The sequence below is a fragment of the Salmo trutta genome, chromosome 14 (genome assembly GCF_901001165.1).
Source record: "Salmo trutta chromosome 14, fSalTru1.1, whole genome shotgun sequence".
In the NCBI taxonomy this organism is placed as follows: Eukaryota; Metazoa; Chordata; class Actinopteri; order Salmoniformes; family Salmonidae; genus Salmo; species Salmo trutta.
Genome location: NC_042970.1, coordinates 51,387,573 through 51,408,911, shown reverse-complemented (window position 1 = coordinate 51,408,911; position 21,339 = coordinate 51,387,573). Strand labels below are relative to the sequence as shown.

General features: G+C 42.5%; 1 protein-coding gene across 5 annotated transcripts in view; it reads left to right on the top strand.

Moving 5' to 3' along the window:
- The first annotated feature begins 1,239 nt into the window (after positions 1-1,239).
- LOC115208353 (ral GTPase-activating protein subunit beta) overlaps positions 1,240-21,339 on the top strand; it is an 89,708-nt gene continuing 69,608 nt past the window's right edge. For all 5 annotated transcript variants that reach the window (XR_003881150.1, XM_029776332.1, XM_029776331.1 and 2 more), the window contains exons 1-3: positions 1,240-1,379; positions 8,746-8,959; positions 15,203-15,405. Coding sequence is in view for 4 of the 5 variants with exons in the window: in XM_029776332.1 (XP_029632192.1) it covers positions 8,783-8,959; positions 15,203-15,405 (380 nt within the window). In the remaining variant the exon portion in view is untranslated. The remainder of the gene's footprint in view (positions 1,380-8,745; positions 8,960-15,202; positions 15,406-21,339) is intronic.

Sequence of the window (21,339 nt, the reverse complement as noted above, 5' to 3'; positions counted from 1 at the left end):
GTGAAGGAATACCATGCTATTGTTTGATGAAAGTGCAAAATGTTGTACATGAAAAGTTATTAACCTCTTAAAGATCCACCCCTTTTTTTTATTTTCGCATTTTCCCTCAGGCCCTGAAGCAAGGATATGCATATTCTTGCTACCATTTGAAAGGAAACACTTTGAAGTTTATGGAAATGTGAAAGGAATGTAGTAGAATATAACACAATAGATCTGGTAAAAGATAATACAAAGAAAAAACAACCGTTCTTTTGGAATTTTTTTGTACCATCTTTGAAATGCAAGAGAAAGGGCATAATGTATTATTCCAGCCCAGGTGCAATTTAGATTTTGGCCACTAGATGGCAGCAGTTTATGTGCAAAGTTTTAGACTGATCCAATGAACCATTGCATTTCTGTTCAAAATGTTGTATCAAGACTGCCCAAATGTGCCTAATTTGTTTATTAACAGTACATGACATACATAACAAGTCTGTTGTTCACTGCAACAATATCAGTAGCTTGTCTCAAATATAGCATAAAGCAAAAAGTGTGCTGGTACCACTTCATATAATATTTGTTACGATCTTCAAAAATGAAATGCGTTTGTATTCAGCGTGTGTCTTGCACAAACGTATGTGTTTGTATTCAGTGTGTGACTGTCAAACCTCAGATGGACAAATAAAACACTGGTGACTCCGCCCACATTGAGCCCCGCCCCGAACTGCCCACTGCAGTCAGGGGTACTTCAAACACACAGGGTTGGCTTAGATTGTTGACAACATGTAAACTATATTTTGCTTCCAAATGTTTACTGAAAACATAAATACATTTGTACAATGAGCACTTGTTGTCGCTCAAATACATCGTTACCGTTGTTGGTTAGCTAGCTAGGGAATGTTTTGCCATATTAGCATAGACATGACATGAGTCAAAACACATGGAACCAGAAAAAAGGAGCCAGTGAAATGTCTCGCTTTTTATTCTATCTCTGGTTCAGTTGCATAGAAATAGATAGAGGATGTATCTTTGTATCTGTGGTATTATAGCCTCTGACAGCATGGGCAGTGCCATTGAGACTATCTCTGCTCCCAATTCATAGGAATCCCCACCCAGTTGACTACTTTAAAATGGTTGAAGCCCGCCATGGCAATTTTCATGCTAAAATGTGTATTATCCATGATGATTACTCTATCTATCTATCTATCTATCTCTATGTTCAGTTGCCAGTAGCTACTGAGGCTAGCCGTCAACCGGATGACGATTCGACGATTGACGTCGAATGTATGCTTGTCATTGGATGTGAATTTGCTTCAGAGATGGTTCTGTAATATCCTCGTTAGTGTACAGTTTGCTGAGAAAACGGACGGTTGATATGACAGTATTTCCTTCCGACACAGGTAAATAGCAACACACAGCCAGCTGCGGCTGATCTGTTGTGTTATTGTTTTAATTAGCTTAGCCAACTAGCTACCGTTAGCGCCAGCTAGCCCGTGCGGCCTTCAATAACAGTGAGACACTGCTTCTCACAACGCTGGCTGAAACTTGCTTGCTAGCCCGCTTTGCTGGTTGTACAGGTTGTGACAGCGTACGTTGCCTATAGCTAGCCATGCATTATGTTCATTTTCGACTGTGTTAGCTACATGCCATAACGCTAATTTTGCTACTTAGCTAAATGTCCCAATGCATTGGTACCATTGAAGACATAGCTAGCTCGCGTCTGTTGAAGATATCATCAGCTAGCTAACTTGGGTGTAACTAACGTTAATCATTAGTCCAAACATGTGGGTTTTGCAGAGAGAACGAGTTTCTATTAGACAAATTCAGGTACGTCCCTCCCCTTAGTTCGGGTTAAGGGTGTTTTCACATTTGATTCCTTTCAGACAAATGTTGTGAACTCAGTGCGGTTCTCTTAATGTTTTGTTCAGTGTGAACACTGCAACGGAACTCAGACCCATTAAGAGCCCCCGAAGCGAATCGGAGACCATTCCGAAAGTTGGTCTTAGTTCGGTTCGCTTGAGTTCCGCGGTCCGGTTCCCTTTTTTGGGCATTGTGAACACAAAGAGTCCCCCAGGTTCGCTTGTCAATAATCCCGCACCACACACCAGACCAGGGTTTTCCCAAACTCGGTCCTAGGCCCCCCCTGGGTACACGTTTTAGTTTTTGCTCTAGCACTACACAGCTGATTCAAAATAACCAACTCATCATCAAGCTTTGATTATTTGAAATCAACTTGTATCCATGGGGGGCCCCAGGACTGAGTTTGAGAAACCCTGCACTAGATGGTGCCACAAGACAGAAGATGATGTGCAGATTTGGAGTTTTTAGTTCTGATTATTTGTTTGCAATATGTAATCTTTACGTTTTAAAAAAAACATTTTAGTAATTTAGCAGACTAATCCAGAGCGATTTACAGTAGTGAGTGCATACAGTTTCGAACTGATCCCCCGTGGGAAATTAACCCATAACCCTGGCGTCACAAGCTTCTTGGTCTACCAACGGAGCTACACAGGACCACCTATAGGCTAAGAGAGCTTCCTAAACTGTTTATTAGATTGTGGAGTATGAATAGTGTGAGAAGACTACATAATTGGTGAGAATCACAACATGGGGTACAAAATGAATTCTAGCTCTTAAATGGACAGTAGCCTACATTGGGTGTACAATTTTTCATGACCGCATTATTTAATCTGCATTTATTCTTCAAATGAAATTTTATTTGTCACATACACATGGTGAGCAGATCTTAATGCGAGTGTAGCGAAATGCTTGTGCTTCTAGTTCCGACCATGCAGTAATATCTAACCTAACAATTTCACAACAACTACCTTATACACACAAGTGTAAAGGAATTAATAAGAATATGTACATAACAAAATATGAATGAGCGATGGCCGAACGGCATAGGCAAGATGCAGTAGATGGTATAGAGTACAGTATATAAGATGAGTAATGTAGGGTATGTAAACATTATAAAGTAGCATTGTAATACATGTATCACTAGCCACTTTAAACATCAATTTTTTCATTATTAAAGTGGCTAGAGATGAGTCAGTACGTTGGCAGCAGCCACTCAATGTTAGTGATGGCTGTTTAACAGTCTGATGGCCTTGAGATAGAAGTTGTTTTTCAGTCTCTCGGTCCCAGCTTTGATGCACCTGTACTGACCTCGCCTTCTGGATGATAGCGGAGTGAACAGGCAGTGGCTCGGGTGGTTAGTCTCCTTGATCTTTTTGGCCTTCCTGTGACATCGGGTGGTGTAGGTGTCCTGGAGGGCAGGAAGTTTGCCCCCGGTGATGTGTTGTGCAGACCTCACTACCCTCTGGAGAGCCTTGCGGTTGTGGGCGGAGCAGTTGCGTACCAGGCTGTGATACAGCCCGACAGGATGCTCTCGATTGTGCATGTGTAAAAGTTTGTGAGTGTTTTTGGTGACAAGCCACATTTCTTCAACCTCCTGAGGCAGTGCCTTCTCCACCACGCTGTCTGTGTTGGTGGACCATTTCAGTTTGTCTGTGATGTGTACGCCGAGGAACTTTCCACCTTCTCCACTGCTGTCCCGTCGATGTGGGTGGGGGGCTGCTCCCTCTGCGGTTTCCTGAAGTTCATCTCCTTTGTTTTGTTGACATTGAGTGAGAGGTTATTTTCCTGACACCACACTCCGAGGGCCCTCACCTCCTCCCTGTAGGCCGTCTCATCGTTGTTGGTAATCAAGCCTACCACTGTAGTGTCGTCTGCAAACTTGATGATTGAGTTGGAGGCGTGCATGGCCATGCAGTCATGGGTGAACAGGGAGTACAGGAGAGGGATGAGAATGCACCCTTGTGGGGCCCCAGTGTTGAGGATCAGCGGGGTGGAGATGTTGTTACTAGAGGTCGACCGATTTATGATTTTTCAACGCCGATACCGATTATTGGAGGACCCAAAAATGCCGATGCCGATTTTTATTTTTAATTTAATTTATTTTAAATGTAATTTATTTTTTTATAAATGTTATTTTAATGTAAAATGTTTTTTTTTTTAAATGTTTTTTTGTTTTATTTTTTTAAATTATTATTATTTTTTAAATTATTATTTTTTATTGTAATAATGACAATTACAACAATACTGAAAGAACACTTTATTTTAACTTAATATAATACATCAATAAAATCAATTTAGCCTCAAATAAATAATGAAACATGTTCAATTTGGTTTAAATAATGCAAAAAAAAGTGTTGGAGAAGAAAGTAAAAGTGCAATATGTGCCATGTAAGAAAGCTAACTTTAAGTGCCTTGCTCAGAACATGTGAACATATGAAAGCTGGTTCGTCTTTTTAACATGAGTCTTCAATATTCCCAGGTAAGAAGTTTTAGGTTGTAGTTATTATAGGAATATTTCTCTATACGATTTGTATTTCATATACCTTTGACTATTGGATGTTCTTATTGGCACTTTAGTATTGCCAGTGTAACAGTATAGCTTCCGTCCCTCTCCTCGCTCCTACCTGGGCTCGAACCAGGAACACATCGACAACAGCCACCCTCGAAGCAGCGTTACCCATGCAGACCAAGGGGAACAACTACTCCAAGTCTCAAAACGCACGAAAATGCTGTTTGAATGAATGCTTACGAGCCTGCTGGTGCCTACCACCGCTCAGTCAGACTGCTCTATAAAATCATAGACTTAATTATAATATAATAAACACACAGAAATACGAGCCTTAGGTCATTAATATGGTCTCGAAAACAAAACGTTTTTTTCTTTCAGTGAAATACGGAACCGGTCCGTATTTTATCTAACGGGTGGCATCCCTAAGTCTAAATATTCCTGTTACATTGCACAACCTTCAATGGTATGTCATAATTACGTAAAATTCTGGCAAATTAGTTCGCAACGAGCCAGACAATGAACGCAAGAGCAGTGACACAATTTCATGTTAGCAGGCAATATTAACTAAATATGCAGGTTTAAAAATATATACTTGTGTATTGATTTTAAAGAAAGGCATTGATGTTTATGGTTAGGTACATTGGTGCAACGACAGTGCTTTTTTAACAAAGACACCGCATCGATTATATGCAACGCAGGACACGTTAGATAAACTAGTAATATCATCAACCATGTGTAGTTAACTAGTGATTATGTTAAGATTGATATCTTATTAAAAAACTAAGTTTAATGCAAGCTAGCAACTTACGCGAGGGCAGCAAGAAGTCAAGGTAACAGGTAGTCTGCCTGTCATGCAGGCTCCTCGTGGAGTGCAATGTAAGGCAGGTGGTTAGAGCGTTGGACTAGTAACCAGAAGGTTGCATAAAATAATCCCCCCTGAACAAGGCAGTTAACCCCCGTTCCTAGGCCGTCATTGAAAATAAGAATGTGTTCTTAATCTGACTTGCCTAGTTAAATGTAATTTTTTTTTTTTTAAATCTGCAAATCGGTGGCCAAAAATACCGATTACCGATTTGTTATTAAAACTTGAAATCGGCCCCAATTAATCGGCCATTCTGATTAATCGGTCAACCTGTAGTTGTTACCTACACTCACCACCTGGGGGCGGCCCGTCAGGAAGTCCAGGACCCAGTTGCACTGGGCGGGGTCGAGACCCAGGGTCTTGAGCTTAATGACCAGTTTGGAGGGTACTATGGTGGTAAATGCTGAGCTGTAGTCGATGAATAGCATTCTTACATAGGTATTCCTCTTGTCTAGATGGGTTAGGGCAGTGTGATTGCGTCGTCGGTGGACCTACTGAGGCGGTAAGCAAATTGGAGTGGGTCTAGGGTGTCAGGTTGGGTGGAGGTGATATGGTCTTTAACTAGTCTCTCAAAGCACTTCATGATGACGGAAGTGAGTGCTACGGGGCGATAGTCATTTAGCTCAGTTACCTTCGCTTTCTTGGGAATAGGAACAATGGTGGCCCTCTTGAAGCATGTGGGATCAGCAGACTGGGATAAGGATTGGTTGACTATGTCCGTAAACACACACAGCTGGTCTGCGCATGCTCTGAGGACACGGCTGGGGATGCCGTCTGGGCCGGCAGCCTTGCGAGGGTTAACACGTTTAAATATTTTACTCACGTTGGCTGCAGTGAAGGAGAGCCCGCAGGTTTTGGTAGCGGGCCGTGTCAGTGACACTGTGTTGTCCTCAAAGCGAGCGAAGCACTTGTTTAGTTTGTCTCGGAGCAAGACATCGTAGTCCGCGACGGGGTTGGTTTTCCTTTTGTAGTCCGTGATTGACTGTAGACCCTGCCACATAACTCTCGTGTCGGCCAATATTTACGTTAATAGTATCTTCTGTTTACAATTGCTTTTAGTTAAAAGATTAGACAATCTATTAGCTTCCAAAATGTAAGTAGGTATATCTAGCTGCATGTTCTTTTTTATGTTTCAAATTATTTCCAAAAAATAAACTGAAATATTACATTTACATACGTTTTCAGCCCTTTTACTCAGTACTTTGTTGAAGCACCTTTGGCAGCGATTACAGCCTCGAGTCTTCTTGGGTATGACGCTACAAGCTTTGCACAACTGTAATTGGGGAGTTTGTCCCATTCTTCTCTGCAGATCCTCTCAAGCTCTCAGGTTGGATGGGGAGCGTCACTGCACAGCTATTTTCAGGTCTCTCCAGAGATGTTAGATTGGGTTCAAGTCCGGGCTCTGGCTGGGCCATTCAGAGACTTGTCCCGAAGCCACTCCTGTGCTGTCTTGGCTGTCTACTTCGGGTCGTTGTCCTGTTGGAAGGTGAACCTTCGCCCCAGTCTGAGGTAGTGAGTGCTCTGGAGCAGGCTTTTATCAAGGATTTCTGTACTTTGCTCCGTTCATCCTTCCCTCGATCCTGACTAGTCTCACAGTCCCTGCCACTGAAAAACATCCCCACAGCATGATGCTGTCACCACCATGCTTCACCGTAGGGATGGTGCCAGGTTTCCTCTAGATGTGATGCTTGGCATTCATGCCAAAGAGTTCAATCTTGGTTTCATCAGACCAGAGAATCTTGTTTCTGATGGTCTGAGTCTTTACGTGCCTTTTGGCAAACTCCAAGCGGGCTGTCATGTGTCTTTTTACTGAGGAATGGCTTCCATTTGTCCACTCTACCATAAAGCCCTGATTTGTGGAGTGCTGTAGAGATGGTTGTCCTTCTGGAAGGTTCTCCCATCTCCGCAGGGGAACTCTGGATCTCTGTCAGTTCTTGGTCACCTCCCTTCTCCCCTGATTGCTCAGTTTGGCTGGGTGGCCAACTCTAGGAAGAGTCTTGGTGGTTCCAAACTACTTCCATTTAAGAATGATGGAGGCCACTATGTTCTTGGACCTTCAATGCTGCAGAATTGTTTTGGTACCCTTCCCCAGATCTGTGCCTCAACACAATCCTGTCTTGGAGCTCTATGGACAATTCCTTCAACCTCTTGGCTTTATTTTTGCTCTTATATGCTCTATGGGACCTTATATAGATAGGTGTGTGCCCTTTTCAAATCAAGTCCAGTCAATTGAATTTTCCACAGGTGGACTGGAATCCAGTTGTAGAAACATCTCAAGGATGATCAATGGAAACAGGATGCACCTGTGCTCAATTTCAAGTCTCATAGCAAAGGGTCTGAATATTTATGTAAATAAGTTATTTCTCTTTTAACAGTTTTATAAGTGTGCAACGTTTTCTTAAACCTGTTTTCACTTTATCATTATGGGGTATTGTGTGTAGATTGAGGGGAAAACAATTTTTTTAATCCGTTTTAGAATAATGCTGTAACGTAACAAAATGTGGAATAAGTCAAGGAGTCTGAATAATTTCACGATGCACAAAGTTGTTTACATCTTTGTTAGTGAGCATTTCTCCTTTGCCAAGATATGCCACACCTCTCAGGTGGAAGGTCTATCAATAAACTGATTTAAACAGCACGATCATTACACAGATGTACCTTGTGCTGGCAACATTAAAAGGCCACTAACATGTGCAGTTTTATCACACAACACAATGCCACAGATGTGTCTAATTTTGAGGTAGTGCGCCATTGGCATGCTGAATGCAGGAATGTCCAACAGAGCTGTTGCCAGAGAATTGAATGTTAATTTCTCTACCATAAGCCAATGTTGTTTTAGGGAATTTGTCAGTATGTCCAACCGGCCTCACATCACACCCGGCTGCGGTAAAATCTTAGAAAAAGTAAAATCTTAGAAATTGTTGCATTTGTATTTCTGTTCAGTGTTGCCTAACCTTGAGTCAAAACATCTTTAGACAACTTGGCTGACTAGCTAATATGTTACTTCTATTTTGTTTTTAGGCTCAGCTAGCTAGCTAACTTATCTCTAGAAAGAACTGTGCACTAAATTATTGCACTAAGTTATCGCTGTGCACGTCTTCTATGCTTTTCAAGATGACCTTTTACTGTTGTGCACCTGAACAGTATCTGTCTCCAGTCCACTATTTGGCACTTGCAAAGTGCATTTAGCACTCTCAGTGAAGCCCTTTTTGTTAATATTAGCATTCCTTTTAGATAATTCTGGCGATAACACGTCAAGCCTCGATAACACGTCAAGCCTCTCTCTGTTCAATGTCGTATTCACAGCGTGGGTCTACTTCAAATGTGCCTTTTCACACAGTTTGCCTTTGACATATTTGTACTTTTGAAGCTACATGAAAAGGTCAAACTGAATATGAACTAATGGGAATATCAAACATCAGGGTTCACCTTATATGTAATGGGCATTTGTTGTTGCTTGAATAAGTCTACTTCAGGCTGGCTCTGAGGCCACTCTGTTTACGCATATGCTGACTCCACTCCTCTGTACATACAGGTAACAATTGGACCCAGTAGAAGCAAAAGCCACCACCATGTATTCGGAATGGAGGTCTCTGCACCTGGTGGTGCAGAGCGACCTAGGCCACCTGAGTGTCCTTCACTCGTACCCTCCGCTGGTGGGACGCGACGTGGCCAATGCAGTGGTTAGACCTCTGGGGGTGACCCTGGGCACCCCGTCCACCGATAGCCTGCTCAAGACCGACAAAGAGGTAGGCAGACTGTGTGCTGAAAACAACCCAGATTCTTTTGCATGGCTAAATCAGATGTGTATGTAGATGCATGTGTAAGCCATACGGGTGAATACTTTTTGTTGTTGTTGACTTGGGCCATCTAGGGGAACTACCCTAGAAACCCAACATTCCAACTCGCATTTTACGTTCAAGGGGAATAAGCTAGCTACAGCTGTCAGTTGAAAGTGAAGTTGGAATGTTGGATTTCAGGGTAGTTCCTCAACTAGGCCTACTTGATTCTTTGCTGTAGGTATGGGGAGGGTATACTAATGTCAAGCTCCACTTCATTGCCACTCATTAGAATTGAAAAGTTTCTTCCCTCTTTATAGCTCCAAGTTCTTCTTACATTGTTCTGCCTATTTCCTCAAAAACATAGGCTATATGATACATCCAACACACCTTTCATAGGCTAGGCTTTGTCAGTCCCTTATTTTTAGAAAACCAAAGAGGCTGAATGGTCACCTGCACATTTTGGACTAAGGCTACATCCTGGAAATTGAAATATTAGAATTTTTTTCTACTGTGCTTGATTGAAAAACACACCACCACCTCCCTCTCTAAATTATGTTGTGTTTTCAAATCTCTTCTCTCTGATTGCTGCTGGGTGAAAAATAGCATTTTTTGTCTGTGGAAAATGTGTTGCTCACTTCCCCATCATGTTTGCCTTGTAGCTCAGATAACCCCAGGCCTCTGGGCTTGCTTGATAACATAACAGGATTTCCTGAGTATACCCCCGGGGCACTCGACCCCTGCGGCTTTATAGTGAGTGTTTCTCAACCCCAGTGGAAAACGTCTCTTTGAGCTCACCCCAGTCCAATCTCAGTAGCCAGATCAGGCTTGTTTGTAATAGGCGAAGGAAAATGTAAGCCATCTGCCAAAGAAGGTACGCATGGCCTTAAGCCCCTTCTCTTTCCTGCTAATTTTAGTTTGCCAGATAAGTCTCTTGTCATGCACTTATTTATATAGTACCAGTCAAAAGTTGACACATACTCATTCAAGGGTTTTTATTTTGACTATTTTCTACATTGTACAATAATAGTGAAGGCATAAACTATGAAATAACACATGGAATGTAGATACCAAAAAAGTGTTAAACAAATAAAAAATATATAGCCACCCTTTACCTTGATGAAAGCTTTGCACATTCTTTGCATTCTCTCAATCAGCTTTACTTGGAATGCTTTTCCAACAGTCCTGAAAGAGTTCCCACATGCTGAGCACTTGTTTGCTGCTTTTCCTTCACTCTGCACTCCAACTCATCCCAAACCATCTTAATTGGGTTGAGGTCTGGTGATTGTGGAGTCCAGGTCATCTGATGCAGCACTCCATCTCTCCCCTTGGTCAAATATCCTTCATACAGCCTGGAGGTGTGTTTTGGATCATTGTCCTGGTGAAAAACAAATGATAGTCCCTCTAAGTGCAAACCAGATGGGATGGTGTATCGCTACAGAATGCTGTGGTAGCCATGCTGGTTAAGTATATCGTGAATTCTAAATAAGTCTGATGGTGTCACCATCACACCTCCTCCATGCTTCACGGTGGGAACCACACATGCGGAGATCATCCGTTCACCTACTCTGCGTCTCACAAAGACACGGCGTTCGTAACCAAAAATCTCAAATTTGGACTCATCAGACCAAAGGACAGATTTCCCCTGGTCTAATGTCCATTGCTCATGTTTCTTGGCCAAGCAAGTGTCTTCTTATTGGTGTCCTTTTTTGTAGTGGTTTCTTGCAGCAATTCGACCATGAAGGCCTGATTCACACAGTCTCCTCTGAACAGTTGATATTGAGATGTCTGTTACTTGAACTCTGAAGCATTTATTTTGGCTGCAATTTCTGAGGTAACTCTAAAAAACTTATCCTCTGCAGCAGAGGTAACTCTGGGTCTTCCTTACCTGTGGTGGTCCTCATGAGAGCCAGTTTCATCATAGGGCTTGATGATTTTTGTGACTGCACTTGAAGAAACGTTAAAAATTCTTAATGTTCTGTATTGACTGACCTTCATGTCTTAAAGTAATGATTGACAGTCGTTTCTCTTTGCTTATTTGAGATGTTCCTGCGTAATATGGACTTGGTATTTTACCAAATAGCCCCATCTTCTGTATACCACCCATACCTTGACACAACCCAGTTGGCTCAAACGCATTAAGATGGAAAGAAATTCCACAAATGAACTTAAAAAGGCACACCTGTTAATTGAAATGCATTCCAGGTGACTACCTCATGAGTAGTGGTTGAAGCTGGTTGCCAAGAGTGTACAAAGCTGTTATCAAGGCAAAGGGTGGCTATTTTGAAGAATATCAATTATATTTTGATTTGTTTAACACTTTGTTACTACAGAATTCCATATGTGTTATTTAATAGTTTTGATGTCTTCACTATTATTCTACAATGTAGAAAATAATAAAAATAAAGAAAAACCCTTGAATGAGTAAGTGTTCTAAAACTTTTGACCGGTTATTTATTTATACACACACACACACACACACACACACACACACACACACACACACAGTTGAAGTCGGAAGTTTACATACACCTTAGCCAAATACATTTAAAATCAATTTTTCACAATTCCTGACATTTAATGAGTAAAAATTCCCTGTCTTAGGTCAGTTAGGATCACCACTTTATTTTAAGAATGTGACATGTTAGAATAATAGTAGAGAATAATTTATTTCAGATTTGATTTCTTTCATCACATTCCCAGTGGGTCAGAAGTTTACATAAATTCAATTAGTATTTGGTAGCATTGCCTTTAAATTGTTTAACTTGGGTCAAATGTTTTGTATAGCCTTCCACAAGCTTCCCACAATAAGTTGGGTGAATTTTGGCCCATTCCTCCTGACAGAGCTGGTGTAACTGAATCAGGTTTGTAGGCCTCCTTGCTCGCACATGCTTTTTCAGTTCTGCCCACAAATTTTCTATGGGATTGAGGTCAGGGCTTTGTGATGGCTACTCCAATACCTTGACTTGGTTGTCCTTAAGCCATTTTGCCACAACTTTGGAAGTATGCTTAGGGTCATTGTCTATTTGGAAGACCCATTTGCGACCAAGCTTTACCTTCTTGACTGATGTCTTGAGATGTTGCTTCAATATATCCACGTAATTTTCCTCCCTCATGATGCCATCTATTTTGTGAAGTGCACCAGTCCCTCCTGCAGCAAAGCACCCCCACATCAGGATGCTGCCATCCCCGTGCTTCACGGTTGGGATGGTGTTCTTCGGCTTGCAAGCATCCCCCTTTTTCCTCCAAACATAACGATGGTCATTATGGCCAAACAGTTCTATTTTTGTTTCATCAGACTAGAGGACATTTCTCCAAAAAGTTCAGTCTTTGTTCCCATGTGCAGTTGCAAACCGTAGTCTGAATTTTTTATGGCGGTTTTGGAGCAGTGGTTTATTCCTTGCTCAGTGGCCTTTCAGGTTATGTTGATATAGGACTTGTTTTACTGTGGATATAGATACTTTTGTACCTGTTTCCTCCAGCATCTTTACAAGGCCTTTTGCTGCTGTTCTGGGCTTGATGTGCACCTTTCGCACCAAGTACGTTCATCTCTAGGAGACATAACGCGTCTCCTTCCTGAGCGGTATGACGGCTGCATGGTCCCATGGTGTTTGTACAGATGAATGTGGTACCTTCAGGCATTTGGAAATTGCTCCCAATGATGAATCAGACTTGTGGAGGTCTACAATTTTTTTTCTGAGGTCTTGGCTGATTTATTTTGATTTTCCCATGATGTCAAGCGTAGAGATATTGAGTTTGAAGGTAGGCCTTGAAATGCATCCACAGGTACACCTCCAATTTGACTCAAATTATATCAATTAGCCAGAAGCTTTTAAAGCCATGACATCATTTTCTGGAATTTCCAAGCTGTTTAATGGCAGAGTCAACTTGGTGTATGTAAACTTCTGATACAGTGAAATGATCTGTCTGTAAACAATTGTTTGAAAAATGACTTGTCATGCACAAAGTAGATGTCCTAACCGACTTGCCAAAACTATACTTTGTTAACAAGAAATTTGTTGAGTTGTTGAAAAACGAGTGTTAATGACTCCAACCTAAGTGGTATGTAAACTTCCGACTTCAACTGTAAATGGTATAGTCGTTGTGCGTTCCCAATGGACATTCGGATGCTTTCGTAAATTCGCTATGGCTATCTACACCGATTTCAGAGCACTCTCGTCTGAGTGTACCAGAGCGCAGAATAATGAATTTGCGAGCGCTCAACACCTGTTGAATATGGCCTGCAAAAAAAACTAATTAAATTGTTTCCAGCAGCACAATTAGTCACCTACACTGTAGTTAACACAAACTGCCTAACCAGCTCTGCTAGGGCGAGTGGTCTCATTTGTGTCTGGAAGTAGCTAGCAAGCTAGCCAACGTTAGCTTGGGTGCTTGACTGCCGTTGTAAGGCCAGAACACTCAAACCAACCCTACTTCTCTGTCCGGTGTGTGCTCCGAGAGCGAAACGGTCTGAATTTACAATCTGAAAACGCTCTGAGTTTGTGAGCGCAGGCACTCCCGATTTTGAATTTAAGAACACACCCAATAGTAATTTGTTATGCTAGCAAGAGGTTGCATAGCAACAGCATCAACTTCCAGTGGAGAAGTAGAAGTCAAAGAGCAAGTACGCTCAACTGAAAGTTCGGTTACACTACAATTAGGGTTTGGAAATGTTATACCCCATAGATATTAATTTCGAATCCTCCAATCCTCTTATGCTGTATCCTACTCCCGACCGTCACGTTGTACAGCGCCGTATTTTCCATTACATCCTAACGGAAACCCTGTTGGTTTCATTTTTCGTTTTTCTCGGAATAGAAACACCATAATATATTAATCAAATGAATTAAGACACATTTCTTAATCAATCCCAATTACTATGTTATAAGAAAAAAAGGATTTAAATTCTCTGGTAATGCCAATATGGAAGACTAATGCTTCTCAAAGATGCCCTCTAGTGGTCAAACTAGCACTAACAGGAAAAAATGGCTGACAAATAAATAACGTGCCACAGAATGCTGCAGCAGCCCGCAAGGTGTGCTGCAGTATGACACAACTTTTAAAGGAGGAACCACTGTACATTTTTGGCAATTATTTTTTTTATATTTTTTTATTATTTAAAAAAATGTTATTTTCTTCTATAGGCTATTACAACAATTTAAATATAGAATGTAGGTCCTTGAAAATTACAGTTAAGTCCTCAAATTTGACTTGTCAGTATGAACCCTGCATAGGCTACTTGCCTGGCCCGTAAATGAAAGATAAAATCACCTGCTATTGAAATTATGCACGCATCATTCACTGTAGTTGGTAAAAATGTAAAATGGTCCCCTTGTGTCGTTTTAAGCATTGTTGTGAACTTAGAACATCCAATTTTGTTGTTTTTCTATTAGTATGTTTTTGAAAGTGAAAACCTAAAACATCTGTTCTCCTGTTATATTTTTTTTGTAATTTTTTTTTGCTTTGATTTCGTTTTGGTATCAAGTATCGTTTAGATTCTGCAGTCTAGAGGATTTAGCATTTCACACTTTATGTCTCTTCTTTTGCTGTTACATTGATTTGGAAAGATTTACTGTAAGAACATGCTAATTTAAAAGATTGCTAGTCATTATTTGCCTGGTTCTGTATGGAATGCAGGCACATTATGGGACACAGGCCAGGTCATTATCCATTTTTAGTGTGACCAAATCATGTGCTGGTGCCACCAACTGAAAAAGTAAGTGTAGAACACTGTAGTTTATAAAGGGGCAGTTCACCTAGCTTGGCAGAACCACCCTGATGGCTGTGTTTTGAGACATGACATGACAGAATGTTGAACACCGCAATCAGGCTGGTTCCACCAGGCAATAGGCCTAGTTCACCTACATTTCTGAATGATTTGAATTCATTTTTGAAAGTAGCCTTGATCCACACTCTAGGTTTAGAATGGGACATATAGTCACGGTCACTCATGAGGATGAACCATCACTTTACTCCTGTGTTTGAAATTAAGTTAATTTCACTACAATCAGCATAATTAAGCCTAAAGAAAATTGTTTACCTCAATACATCAATAGTTCATCATTGTGGTCATCTTTCAAGTGTTAAGTCATTCACCCTTTCCCCAAGTATTCTGACAATGACTGACATGACATCTGACTGTCTAGCTTGCAGCAGTCCAATGCGCAATGTCTCTTTCTAACGACAGAGTTCTTGGTGTGGTGTGATTGACAGGTGAAGTGGACAATGGAGGTGCTGTGCTACGGCCTGACCCTGCCTTTGGACGGGGACACGGTCAAGCTGTGCGTGGATGTCTACACGGACTGGATCATGGCGCTGGTCGCTCCGCGCGACTCCATCCCCCAGCCAATCGCCAAGGAGCCCAACCTCTACGTGCAGACCATCCTCAAACACCTCCACAACCTCTTCCTGCCCAGGTACAAGCTAACTGTGTGCCTACGCTCTGGCTAGCCACTAATTGTGTGCCTACGCTCTGTTAACCTCTAACGGTGTGTCTAGATTGTGTGTTGCATTTTCCTAATAGATACTGGCCACTCACAAAAGCTGTTGACGGATGGATGAGGTTGTGTATTGATTTGGTTTGATGAACTAATGGAGGGTATCTTATGTAACGTATTACAATTTCTTGACCTCAGGGATAGCTCACCCAAAATACAAAATTACATATTGGGTCTCTTTCAAATACTCGTTTCAATGTATCACATATGGGGGTTCACCAAGGACTGCCTAATCCCAAAAGTACCAATCAAAACGTCTGTTGGAGACAGGTAGAATGCTGAATGAGGTGAGACCTTCACTTCCATAAAAGGAGCCACTCTCCAGGGCTCTGATAATTCTAATTTCTCTTCCTCACAAAGAGTATCTCTATTCTAGCTCTCCTCATATTGACTGGATACCTGTTTTCCTGCTCACAAGTGAACCGTGAAGAATATCGCTGCCGAGCGTAGGTCTTCAGACCCTGTTGAGTACTAACCGGAAGGTTTTGTGTTGAAATGTATTTTTACTTATCAGTTACTGTTGGTAGCTATCTCCACGGCTAGCTTACCCTACCCACAACATGGTAGCATTGTTAGCTCCCTTCACCCTGAGGTAGCTGCTTGTTATCTAACACCCAGGCAAGTTAACCAAACCAGCATTACTGCCTGCAACACAGTAAAATTGCTAGCTCCCTTCTCTAGAGTAGTTAAACCTACGTTTATTTGTTTGTGTTAACTAGACTTACTGGCTAGCCTCACGGCTCTGTGGTTGTGAGAGAATACCTACCCGACGTCAAACTGCCCCCACGTGGATCCCTTCAGCCAGCACTATGCTAACTACAGCATACCTTAGCCACGAGGTAATTGCTAGCAAGCTTACACATTACTATGCTCATCCTAGCTAGCATTAGCCGTAAGGCTTCTACTAGCTAGCTTACAGTGGCTAGCGTTCTGGAACGCAAGCTAACCACACTAGCATTCCTCCCTGCACATATGGTCGCATTAGCAGGGCTAGGTAACTCGGAAACAAGTTCCCTGCCTGCCCAGACTGTAGTATTGCTAGCTCCCTTCTCTTGTTTAGTGCAACTTACGTTCACTCGTTTGTGTTGACAAGACTTCACGTTTTGGCCTTACGGCATTATGGTCGTTGGGAGATTTTCATCACAAATTCTAACAACGCACCCATGCTGTTCCCTTCGGCGAGCACAGTGCTAGCTATAGCTTACCCTAAGCCTCGAGGTCGTTTCTAGCTAGCTAACGCCTACCCTAGCCTCAGCTATAGCATTCATACACAGTGCTCACTTCAGCTAGCCATTAGCCGCAAGGTATCTAATGAAAGCAGTGGGAGTATTTGTAGCCAAAGATTTGCAGCCCTATTCGGTGGTTACTGACTTGGGATTTCGTCACCTGTTGATTTAATTTTTTTACCGCGTTACAATGTCCGCTCCCGCACACATTTCAGCAGCAAAGTAATTCCCAAACTCTGAAACATCACAGAGAGAAATTGAAAACGAATTGACACGGACACGCTATCTAGCTCTCTCCACTGATAGTTGGACCTCCAGAGCAACTCAAAGCTAACTCACTGTGACGCTTCACTATGTACTGAATTGGGAGATGAAGAGCTACGTGTTGCAAACTCGTCCCCTGTATGACAGTCATACAAGCGCACACTTTTCTTAAATTAAAGATACCGTCTGTTACCGTGGGCAGGGGCGGTTCTGGGGGGGGGGGGCAGTGCCCCTGTGACAACAATTACGGACCCCCTTGTGGCCCCCCCTAAATGTGGAGTATGAAATAATTTTTACGTAACTCATTTTTGCTATCGTTCTTTTTTTACATCCGTTATTAGACAGTGGCAACGCGGAACACTAATGATTATGAACATGCTCTTTTGCCTGCTAATGCCTGCAACGCAGTGAAGAAAACGTTATGACAACAATAACGTCTAATGTAACTGGCCCCTCTAACAGTACAACTGGCCCCAGCTTGGCCCCCCCAGTTGAAATGGTCTAGAACCGCCACTGACCGTGGGCCCACTGTACCGTTGCATCCCTAGTGAACACTAACACCAAATGCCTCACAGCTAAGCGTCGACTAGCGCACGCATAACTCGGTTAAGCAATGCTTGTCCCTCTGAGTTATTATGGCCCTGCAATGGGAAACTAACTTGCTCATGCAGGTTTCCAACAAGCCCTGCGAGTGTTAAGTTTTACAGAGTACCGGCTTGTGCTAAGCCAACAAGCACTGTCCCCACTCCATGCCTAACAGCACTGTGCCTCCAGAAATGCAAGGGCACGGGGCCATGATATTTCGATCAAAGTGTCTCTCTTTGATGCCAATAGGGGGTGCCACCCCACTACATCGGTTGAGTGCGAGTCATCAGGCTTGTGGACAGCTCTTTCTCACAGCGGAGAATCGACACACAAGCACAGTTACTCCCTAAGGGCTGTCTACTATTACGAAGGGATACAAGCTTCAGTTCGCTATGAAATGACCCATTTTTCTGCTGGGTTCTATTTCATTTCGTACTTTACTGATTTTATTGTCCCCATGGGGAAATTTTGTTGCAGTGTCATGTACATGTTTAAAGTGGCATTTTAAATACAAAACAAATTGACAATACAACTTTCATAAGTTACATACCAATAAAATGAGACTAGCCTGCTGGCCTTACTGGGTCGATAGGAACATTAGCCTGAGCTATTTAGGAGGGATGTGACAATGGCACAAATGATTGTCTTGTTCTGTTTTTCCTGCCGAGGGGTGCCCTATACCTGCACCCAGAGGGGAGTATTTCAAATTCTGGGTACAGGGGGTGGCTTGGGTCTAAAATTATTTAGTGAGCCTTGCGGAGGGCCCTGACCTTAAAGATCTCATCCAGGCCTGCCTGTCTGTTTGACTCCATGTACCTTGCTTGCTGTGGTGATAGTCCTTCTCAGCATATTTCTCTGGCTGACAGTGGCATTGCCAAACCAACAAACAATACAAAAAGTTAATACTCTCAATGAAAGATTTGTTAAACAGAGTCAGTATAGTACAGTCAACATTAAAAGATCCCAGCTTTTTGAGAAAGTAGAGTCTCTGTTGACTCTTTTTGAAGATCAGGTCTGTACATTTATTCCACTGAAGCTTATTGTCCAAGAGGACACCCAGATATTTCTATTCCTTTAAAATCTCGATGTTCTGACCTGCAACATCTATCAGAGGTAGGTGCTGTACACTTCCTGAAGTCTATGCACATCTTGTTGGTCTTGTTGTTATTGAGGACCAAGTGTGATTCGTCACACCACTCTACAAAGTCGTAATTTAGGGCCGGGCCATAGTGTTCCACATTATCATGCAACAGGCTGATCAAACCAGTTTCATCAGCAAACTTAACGAGGTGTTTGTCAGGATGGGAACTAGTACAACTATTAGTGTACAGGAGTGGGGACAAAACACATCCCTGAGGAGAGCCTGTGTTGGTGGTGTGTATGTCTGATACGTGGGGACCTACTTTGACCCGCTGTGACCTCTGGCTCATGAAGTCCAACACCCACAAAACCAGCCCCCTATCTAAGGAGAAGTCCCTTATGAGTCTCTGCCAGAATATAAGGCTGGATTGTGTTCAAGGCAGAAGAAAAGTCAACAAACAGAACCCTGACCCTCTAGATGGTTATAGACCATGTAGAGGAGAGTAAGTATGGCATCACCGAGTCTTCTGATGGGCAAGCTGGAACGGGTCGAGGAGCTTCTGGGTGGCTCAATTTTCTCAAGGCATTTCATTACTAAGGATGTCAAAGTGCCAGGGCGGTAGTCATTCAGCACAGATGGATTAGATGCTTTAGGAATGGGTATAACTATTGAGTTTTTCCACCAAACTGGCACGTTGTTGGTCGAGAGAGGATTGGAAAATGTCTGTAAAAACACCAGCCAATTGTTCAGCACAGTGCTTTAACACATGTCTACTTATTTTGTCTGGGCCTGGGCTTTTGTGTGCGTTACTTCCCTTAAACAACTTCAAAACATCAGCCTGCTTTTAACAACAACCCTCTCAAACATTTTGTAATGATGCTTCCATTTGTTTTACCTCTGACACAAAGTCGTCAGAATCAAATCTTGAGACAGTCAGTTCATTTGCCATGTTCTGGCCCTCATGTCTCCCAAGGTCAGCATTTGCCCCCCCCCCCACCCAGTATCTGTCTTTTGATCTCACGTTGTACATCTCTTAAAGCCTGTCTATTACCCTCAGGATAAACTGCCTTCTTCCTATTAAGTAGTGATTTTAGATTGTTTTGATACCCAAGGGTTATTGTAAGGATAGATTTTACAGATTTTAGTAGGCACAACTGTCTCAACACAAGTTTACATAGTCTGAAAAAACATCTGTGATCAGAGCTGCTGTCCTCGAATACCTCCCACCATAGTACAGTCAAAACACCCTTGGAGACGAGTGATACTATTGTCGTTCCAGATCTGGACAGTTTTAACTGTAGGTTTCTCCCTCTCCAGGAGCTGACAGTAGGTTGGCCGGAGGTAGACAACATTGTGGTCTGATTTCCCCAGGGGAGGTCTGGTGGTGTCAGAAAGCATTTGGTATTGTCCCATAGCACAAATCAAGAGTCTTATTTTTCCTAGTGTGACATTTCACATACTGGTGGTACATGCTCAGGGGATTTTAACAACTGTACTTTGGTCCTAAAACTGATTTGGGTGCGTCAGGGAGATGGATTCCAGTTTCTGTGACGGATAATAAATCATCTCTGATGCTTTTGGTTGAATGTACACAACGGTAACAAACAATTGGGGGGAACTCACGGGGCAGATAGTAGGGTTGCAGTGACACAGAAAACAGTTCAATAGCCAACGGGGACTCGACAAAAGTCACCAACATGCGCAAGAAAGAAGGAGAAGCCTTCAACTACTGCCAGCCCTGCAGACCTGGGCCCTGTGGCATTCCGTTGGTTCCTGCATCTCGCCCCAGCCTCACAGCTGGGAGGGGGCAACAGACTGGCCTTGGGGCACTGAGGTCCCCGGCGATGCAGTTGTCTGCCAAGACTCAGGTTAAGCCCTTGAACCAGGCCAAATCTGTAGGGAAGCAGTTTTGCGCCACAGCAAGGATCTGCCCCTCTAACACTCTTAAGGGAGGTAAGAGGGGTTGGCCAACCTAGGGTGGATCCCTTGCGGTTAAGGAGGATGGTGTGCAGGGCCTCTGCCCTACCCTCTTTTATTTGGGTTTAATGGTTGCTACTCCTATCCCTCTCCTAGTTTCCACCCCAAAACAACAGTGTTTTTCCTGTTGGCCATTACAATCCTTGCAGCTATCGTCATACCCTAGTGAACGAAGCAAGGAAAGAGACAGACCCATGACTCTTGGAAAATAGTACCGGTCCCTTATGCACGCTCTCTGTTTTATATTTGGTCAGTTTTTTGTTGTTGTGGCGAAATGGTGTGACTATACAGATTGTTCCTTCCTACATTCTGTTTTCCATGGTCCTATGCTCCTTGTAGGATCTTTTGGATGAAGAGAAGGTTCATAATTGTTAGCACCTCTAGCCGCTTTCTCGGCCTGCTAAGGCCGCTACATTTATACAGTTTACCATGACTGTTGTGCCATCTCTAAGGGGGGAGGATGTCACTTACACACAGTCTTTTTTAGCTCATTCTGGTACGTGTCTATTGTGCTTAAGAATCATTTTCATAGCAGCTTATATCTGCTGAAAAGTGTGTAATGTAATATGCCTCCGTCTTTCGCTTTACTACTGTCCTTGGCATCCCTGATTTGTATGTGACTCATTTCAGGAAACTAGGCGTATGTCACCTGTCACTACTTCACAGGAGCGCCATTTGAACCTAAACTTTTTTTATTTAATTTTTTTAATCAAAATGTGT